Below are 9,133 nucleotides of genomic sequence, written 5' to 3'. Positions count from 1 at the left end.
ACACACACACACACACACACACACACACACACACACACACACACACACACACACACACACACACACCTAGATGTAGGCCCCACTAGTAGTCCTAGTAGTGATGTTGGTGTGTTTTCCTGCTGCATTGCAATCGTAGATTGATTGTAGATCAAGAGTCGAGCTGTTTGATGTTCACTGATCACCCCTAGTGAGTAAAGTGAAGTTTTCAACTGCAATTTGTAAAGAAACTTATCGAACTCGTTCAACAAAATCCATCCTTGTATGACGTTGCCTTACCACAAAACAAGGACACCTCTACACTTTCGTTCACAAACACGGCAATCATGTGAACGTTAGTGTCCGGGCAATATCCGCAAAATGCCACCGTTCGGTCGTCGTTCCGTCGCCGCACACTGCTACAGAGAATCGGCCTTAAGATTTCGTCTTCGACACCAGGTTATCAAGTCAAGCTAACAAACAACACAACCGAGTTTAGACATCGTAAGGACAGCCGGGGGGGGGGGTGGCTTATCTTCTCTAAGACTATGTATAATTGTATAATAATATTATGATGGTGAGGGGGTTGGGAAAAACTTTCGGACAACACCTAACCGGACCTGACAGATCAGTTCTATCCGTGAAGACTGACCTCACAGCCCAGATCACAAAGCATGTCCTAAGATTGTGTGTCAGCAGCCATGCATGTTCCAAGATTTCTGATCATAATATGAACACATAGCATATTCTCCCCGAACACAATCACGTCAATCAAACAATAAAGGAATCATACAAGGTCTTCTGCCACATGATGTTACACATGTGAAATATCAAAACTTGATATTTCACACGTGGATTATCATTGTAGTTTTCGTAAATTACCCTACGCCCTATACTTGTCTTTTAACCCTCTGAAAAGGAGATTGAATTATAACTATTCACAGACCGTGCAACGCAATGCATCTACTCTTTACCCTCTATAAAAACTGTGCTGCGCATGCGAAGCGCGCTCATCATGGACGCCTAAATGAAGTGCAAAACACCAGTCTCCGAGTCCACATATAGTGGAGAGTACGCGCAACCTTTTCCGTTGCCCTTAATAGTGAGTCAAATGATGCGCCCCATTGTGAGTCGGGATTCCGTCAGAGTGCAGTGATGTATTATATAAAGCAATGCACATGTCTAAGTGAACAAACGACTCGTAGCCTTTGTTTTGTTTTAGTTGCAAAGTTAAAAGTCAAAGTCTTACGAAACCATAGGATATGAATGCAGTTTCTTAATCTTTCACTTTTTCAATTGTGTTTTTCTGCCTGTTTATTTTGTTATTTTGGTTTTATTTCGCGGAGGGAGGCATACGACAGCAAATTATAAGTGCAATCAAAGTAGAAGACGGAATCCTAATATTTTTCCATTTCTCACTCCAACTTCGATGACGATGGAAATTTTACTTTCATGTGAGCCTCTTAAATGGGGCCACTTGACCATTTGACCGGTCATTTGAATTTTGTTGGTCTGGATCTATTTTATCAGCTGAAATCAGTATAGTATGAAAAATTCATTCCATGAGTTATGGTGGTAGATCATGATTTACCCTTTTTGTAAACACTACCAGTTGTAATTTCTCGCTGAAACTCGTGGTTACAATTTGGCAATTTCAGGAGTAGAATAAATCATCGTCTACCATCATAACTCGAGCAATAAATTCTTTATCTAAATCTGTTACTGAGACACTTGTATGCTCCTCACGCAAGACGATTAAATATTCTTAGATGAATTGATGAATATCAGGAAACTGAGGCGTCACCAAACAAGAACGATGGCAACGAGGGATTGCCGCGACACCTCATTGTTCATGGTTTGGTGAATCTAGTTTTAGAGTCGTCTACCCAAGCTCTTTTATTCTTCATCACGTTCCTGTCATGTGAGAGACGAGTTTTTCTCCTACTGTCAGCACAATGATAAACATTTTCAGTTGCCAAAAACTAATTCGAAGAAAAACAGGGTTGTTTTCAATTTTCATAGAATAATGCCGTCTATTTTCTGGGGTGGAGTGCGAATAGGGGAAAGAGAGAGAACACTCAGAGAAAAGAATGAAAGATAAAGTGATGGCTGATTGATTGGGGGGGGGGGGGGTGTCAAGGGGATTGAAACGAGTCTCTAGAAAAATGTGTTAATGTATCTTTGTCTTTTATTCAAGAATCGTACGCAAGTCCAAACTGTAGTTCAAATTTCACGATATTTTTGTGTTTTGTTCTGGTATCGTACACTGTTTTTGTAATTCATTTTGTAATATCTGTATTTGCAATATCTAGTCGCGTTCACTTTTTCAATACTGTCTACTGACATCGTTCTTCACAGGTAGCAAAATATATAACAGAACAGTTGTGAAAGCCTGGACAGAGATCAGTGATATATGCAACGACGTCGATCTAAAAACTGACTGCATTGGCAATGCTATCAGGAGTGACTTGACAAACTGTGAAAAACGCCAGATGGCATTGCAAGATCAAAGTATCTCGGTAAGTGTCTGTTCATTTCAGTTTTTAAAAACAACCCAAAATATTTTTTAGCAATTATTTTTAAGTCTGAAAACTGGGGACCCAGTTTCTCAACGGGATGCCAGGTGGACAAGAAATTGTTGAAGGAAGGGCGAGAGACGTTTGATGCACTGACACGTTCTTGGCAACAGGTGTGTATTGATGGCATATCTTTCAAAGGATATCGTATAGATCATTAACTTTTCTGTGTCTGCCTCCTGTTTATAAAACTTTACTACACAGAGACTAGTCAGTAGTGACATTAGTCCAGCTCTAGTTCGTTTGTCGCTTCCTGAACTAAACTAGGACTCAAACATAATTCAAAGTCTACGATTTGATGCCTGGGTCTTTGAAGAAGGTCTTGCCAGTCTACTCTTTGGTAATTTCATATAACTTTGTATTCAGTATTCTGTTTTTTTATTCCTTCTCTTCTCATCTGTAAAACGGTTTTGCAAGGCCACTTGATTTCAGCCCTGTTTTCTTCACGAGAGTCAATAATACTCAATTTTGTTTGAGGGACTAGTGTCACAAGCAGTGGAATCAAACGCTCGTCATTTTATTGTTATCATCTTAAAACACGTTCTTTTACCCGTCTTCAGATGAAAAAATACTAGTCAGTCTTGAAAAGAAATCGAGATATGTGTTATTGGAGGAGTGGGGGTCGCCTGGTTTCAGAGGTAAAATTAGCGAGAAAATGGCCACGAAAGCTTGGTTATGTCCACAGCTTGAGAGTCGTTGGAAATTGAAAATTTAAACATTTCTGTGCTTTTAGTCAACGTTTTTCAGTAGAATCCATCCATAAATATGTTTTTAAATGGACATAAAAGGTTTTGAGATAAACAAATGGACAAAAATTGCCAAACCGGCAGAAACATGCTGATATCTTCGATTTCATTGTTTTGAAGACCGCCGGATTTCACCACGATGTCTCACTTATTTATTTCATCTGTGATGTCCATGAAAGTGACAGAGATACACAATATTTTATAGTATTAAAGTAGCGTCGTATTTTCGTTGCCCGAATCCTTTTTGCAGCCCTGAAACAAGAAATATGGGGAGTATAATATACATGTACTCAGTAGTCGGAATTTGTACCTGCCATAAAGAAGACTATTGATCTAAAACTGTTAGCTTACTTACTTCATATCTTCCTATAGTGATTTCTGGTTACTCTGCACCCTTTCCTGTATAATTTTTTTATTTCATACTGACTTAGCTTTCGCATTCAGTTTTAGGGCATTCTGTAGAATCTGCCTAGGGACCGAGAATGGATGAATATCAATCCGTTATTTGAAGTATAAACTTGAAGAATATAATATACTCTATTGTCTAATTAGTGATCATTGTATATGATACATACTCTATTGTCCAATTAGTTATCATTGTATATGAATAGAAACAAATTTTCTTCCAGGGACTTACCAGACTTAATTATTTCTTATCTTTCAGCCGCTGTGCAGACAGTTGAAAGCTTACGCTGTCTGCGTTGTGGGAGAGATGAGGAAATGCGATGAATACACTGCAAAGTACTGGGGAGGGCATTTACAAAACTTTAACAACAGATTCTGCAAAGCCGATCCTCATAAGCCTTCCAGCACAACGCAAGTTGGGAGCACAACGCTTACTCTCATCTTGCTCGTTTCCTTTGCTGTCTGGCAAAAGTCTTGAAGAGATGACGCATCCAGAAAAGAGGTTTACTAGTCACGACGGACCTGGTGTGTTTCATCAAAGCTGAGAATCTGTGAAAAGTTTAAATGCTGATAGGGGCAAATATATAAAGCAAACTTGTAACAAAATGCGTATTCTTGAGAACAAACTATGGTATGTAAAACGATTTTGACCAAAACAGTTGGACCTGTGTAAAGCAAACTAGTGTTCCAATCTTTTGAAGGTTTCTTTAAAAAGTAAATAAATGAAGTTAAATCAATTATTAGTTTAGTTTCAAATTTTTCCTTCTAAATTGTTTAGAATCTGCCATGGAATAAATGTACCCGAAGGTTGGGAAAAATACCGGTGTTTGTGCAATTCTTGCAGTGACTTGTTTTGTAAATATTATACTAGACCGCGCACTCTGGTGCTCTCCGGTTTGACTATGAAGGGCGCCATTTGAACCAAATACATATGTGGGGGGGGAGGCGTAGTTTTTTGGGGGGAGGGGGGTACCACACGCACCGATATAAAGCGAGCTGTTTTACCGTGCTCCCAAATTGCTGTTACGTACAATGTAATTAGAAATAAAAACTATTACTCCCGTTTTCTTTTTGTTTTAGTTGAAAAGAAAATACCAGGCGCCTTTCGTCCGTAGAGCACGGTCGTGCAGTGCCGCCCAACATTTTTAAATTTTCTATTACGTAAAACACTAACAATAATATTAAAAAAGACGCCAGAAACAAACACTAGCCAAATATTATATCAAAACAAAAAAGGTCCTCACTGGGGCCATAACTGTCAATCCTGTGTCTATAGCGCCGTAAAATATCTACTATGCCATGCCAAAGTCCACACGCTTTAGCTAAACATAATAGGATATTCAACGGTGTAACCTGACATATAAATCGCTCTTGGGGATAACCCAAGCGATGACGACACTCGTAGCGAGTTTGGCGGTACATAATATTAATAAGACGGCACATCTTCAATGTGCTCCAGCCGAACAGTGCCGAAACAGTAGGCAGTCTAAAAATAAAAGCGATAGACCGTACGCTATTCTTTGCCAATATTATGTGAGCCCCGGAGCAATCCAATGGAGTGCTCAAGTGAATTGTGATTGGTCCATTGTCTGTCTTGCCACTATTTTAAGTGACTCTGTGACCGTGAACATGAGGGAGGGGAACGTGACCGTCCTATGAGTTGTGCCTTTTAATGGTTTTGTAGTGGAGTAGTGAAAGTTATTACTTGAGTGTTCAGTTCCAACACAGGATGAACGAAATTGATGTTTAGCTAACAAACAAATTTAGTACTAGAAATTAAAGCGACAAGTAAAAAGAATGAAAATAAAAGCACGAGTTCCTCCCTCATGAACCCAAAGATCCTAAAATTGCACAGCATCTCATTCATTATGCCCTTGACTATCTTCAGCATGCGATAGCTTAATTGTGCACGTCCACTTTTTATGCTTTTTATGGAAAATGCTCACCACTAACAGTAAAATTAGCATCATTTTGAACCTTGAAAAAAACTACTAAAATCTATTTGACAGAGAGTTTGCATTGGGCCGTGTCTTTTTCCTTTATTTTTTTAAGTAATGCAGCCGCCTTTTTTATGCACGCTTCACAATACAGATCTTATAGAGAGCGAACAGCAGAGGCAATGACACTGACAGTGCACAGGCTAAAATACGTTTTGGGGTAATTGTAATAATTATATCTGGTATCACCATCTCTTTGTCGCTCTGCAAGACACAAATGGGCCTTCGAGGTCTCTTCAGTAGTTCGTGTAGAAGTAGCAGGCAGTGACGCAGTAAGATACAAACAAAACACCATAAGAAACTGAATACACGTACGTTTGATTTTCATGACTTTTAGTCAATTTATCTTATTATAATAATACTATCCCTCCTCTTGTATCGTTACATATCCGGGAAAAGTGTAATTTTCCGTCAAAGGCAAGTTTGGCAGTTCCTGCTGTTGATTTATTCTTCTTCTTTGGGTGGACCTCTTTGGAGGATGACCAATCGAGTTTTGAGTGGTCTGCCCCTGCCCTTGCAGCATGATTCTCTTGCTTATCAGTTGACCGATCGTCTTGATTCTTTTATATTATTTGTGTTTGATAACCGGTTTCATCTCGGACAAGCTTGTTCCTTATGCAGTCTTTCCTTGTGACATTGATTAATTTACTGAGGCATTTCCTCCCACAAACGAAGCTTGAAAAGTTTAGGGGGGGGGGGTGGTAACAGTGTGGAATTGGTGAGTGAAGTGAGGAAAGACAAAGAATTTGACAGAATTAGAAAAGATGACGAAAAAAGTTTACTACAGAGCATAGATTTACACTACTAGGCACTAGATACAGCACGCCCCTCTCTCGCCTTGTTGCTCGACGGCCACATTCGACAGCGGCGTCCGCCATGTTCTTTTTGGCAAAGCTAAAGCAATGGGTTAGGCATGTCTTCTCTCTTATATGCAATAGACGAGGCTTGGCCCCTTTTGAATTTTTTTTTTAACTTGGGCGCCGTAGCGTACTATTATTATCTAGATTACTAGAAAGCAATAATTCATCGTAGGCCTACTTTCTACAACTAGATTTACAAATAAATGTATTATTAAATAGATAGTTAGATAGACTTTAAAACAAACAAACAAACCAAAATAACCCCCCAAAAATGTATTTCTTCCTTAGCACTTTATCTACGAGACGGTTTATTTCTTATTGACTTAATCAAAGCGTAAACAGGGCCTATAGAACTTTTTAGAAGAAGTATGAAAAGATGTGGATGTCATAGAAACATCCCTACCACCCCACCCTCTCTCTCTTCCCGAATCCCAACTCCAAGCCCCTCACCCCCAATTATGAGTTTGGCATTATATTAAGTCAAGATTAGACATACAAAAAAATTCATGAGTTTTTATGCCATAGGGGTAGGAATGCAATGAAGCTCTTGATAAAACAAATTCTGCCAAACTGATGAAGAATACATGTACTAGTATTTTTTTTTAACCAGTTAAACTTTCCCTTGTGACAATGTTACAGGAAACTATTTTTTCCCATATCTATATTCACCTTTTGTTTGAAATTATACAAAATTATTACTGTTTTCTATTTTGGTATCAAACTTTGGTTCATATTGATTTTAGGAACTAAAGTAGACCATACAGCACTTAAACTAAAGCTCCTTCTATTGCTGTTTTAAGTAAGTCTTCTTTTGGACATTAGCCTAGTAAAACAACTGTGACAACCCTGGACCCACTTCAGATAAAAAAGGAAAATTAACGTTGTTTATTGACCTGGTCAATTGTCTTTCAACACAGCGTAGGGATAACTGAAATCAAAACCTTTACTAAGGTGTTTTTGGACAATATTCAATCAGACTTATATGTGGCCACTGCACTAAAACTAATCCCAAGCTTGTCTGCATCACGGGTGCAGGAAAAGAACATGTTTGTTCATCTTGTGACGAACAGAGGCACTGTTATGTTGAATGTGTAACATAAAAAGTACACTGTTTGAAACAGAAATGACCTGGCCATTGTGAAAAAGATCTAGCTGGTAGTCAACCTTAACTTCACATGGACAGAATTACTTACAGTACTTTATTTTTAAAAACGGAGTGACTATTGAGCCATTTATTTTTTCTTAGGATAAGGGTAAGCCATTCATTTTAGTAGTAGCGCTAGCCTAGGGGTTAGGTAAGGTTCAGCCATTCATTTCGTCTTAAACTTAGCGTTGGGGGATATGGTTAGGTTGAGCCGCTCATACGATTTGATAGTAAAAGATAGGCCCACATTGTCACAACTAAAAGTAAAAAAAGGGAAGAGACATTACAAATAATTTCTGTGCTACTCAATTAATCATTATATCTATACCGAAAATAATGAGATATTCTTCTATTTTACAACAACATTGAAGACATAAAACATTTTATCATACATTTTAGACACGAGGAAAGTTACAATGGCAGCCTATCTTTGGTTGCTCCCATCAATCATCATACCATAAAAATATCATTGCTGATACTTTTATACTTTATATTACTATGGATGCATTCAGGCTTATGACTGTTCATGTTTGATATCTTAATTAAATCAGTGAGTCAAGTGAGTGAAACTAAATCTAGTACCCCAGATTACATGTAGTAGATCTAGCTTGGATTTTGGGATGTTTAAATAAGTAATTAAACACAAAGGCAAAGCAACATTGCAGCGGTTAGATCTTATATTAACTGAAGGGTAGGCTTTAACTTTGACCAGACCAGGCTCCTAATCTTTTCGAATATTTTATTCAAAACATAGATCTTGATCTAATCTGTCTAAATCCGTATCCGTCTAATTCTTACCAGTGAAAAGAAAGAGGAGTTCCTCTTGGGACTTTCTTAGTGCACTGATAGACACATCAGTGTTGCACCATCCTTTCTGTTCTCGTTTTCTTCTGTCTTCCACTTCCAGACTAATCAGAAGTTTGCGGGGGTGAATTTACTGTGAGAAAGTCTCTAATGCTGTAACACATTAGTCCAGAAAGGGACTAGATCTAGAGGTTTCAAGTGCTTGCATTTTTAAGAGAATCTCTTTGGATTAAAACACAACGTTAGAATCTAATAAAAAGACGTTCTTTAATAAGAGCGGAGTCACGCACACTCACATGTAAACAAACTTCTTTGCCAAAACGAAAATGGCCGCCAACCAACTCAAAAGTTTCCGTGTCACGTGACCTCGGAAGGACTCTAGTTTATATAAGAGATAACTCTATGCTACAGAGTCGACAATGACAGTGGCCTATACAGAAAAATGTAGGCCTCGAGGTGAAGCCTCCACTGTTGAGTGTTGTTTATGGAAAAGGAGGGGGCGCCAACAGCTAGGTCCGATTTAGAGCCATTGGGGAAATTTCTTTGCATCGGGGTATGTGGGGTCAGTTTTGTTTTTGGCATTTTGTTGGGGTTTTTATGTGGGCCGGGTGTGTGTGTGGGGGGG

At 38.7% G+C, this 9,133-nt stretch overlaps 1 protein-coding gene across 1 annotated transcript in view; it reads left to right on the top strand.

Annotated features, from left to right (window-relative positions):
• Positions 1-4,514, top strand: part of LOC101854414 — a 10,455-nt gene extending 5,941 nt beyond the window's left edge. Inside the window, exons 4-5 of the mRNA XM_005100200.3 lie at positions 2,335-2,495; positions 3,963-4,514. Of these exons, the coding sequence (XP_005100257.1) occupies positions 2,335-2,495; positions 3,963-4,181 (380 nt within the window). The 3' untranslated portion in view covers positions 4,182-4,514. The remainder of the gene's footprint in view (positions 1-2,334; positions 2,496-3,962) is intronic.
• The last annotated feature ends 4,619 nt before the right edge of the window (positions 4,515-9,133 follow it).

The sequence above is a fragment of the Aplysia californica genome, unplaced genomic scaffold (genome assembly GCF_000002075.1).
Source record: "Aplysia californica isolate F4 #8 unplaced genomic scaffold, AplCal3.0 scaffold00240, whole genome shotgun sequence".
NCBI classification, from domain to species: Eukaryota; Metazoa; Mollusca; class Gastropoda; order Aplysiida; family Aplysiidae; genus Aplysia; species Aplysia californica.
Note: the sequence above shows the minus strand (reverse complement) of the source record. Positions and strands in the feature narration are given on the sequence as shown.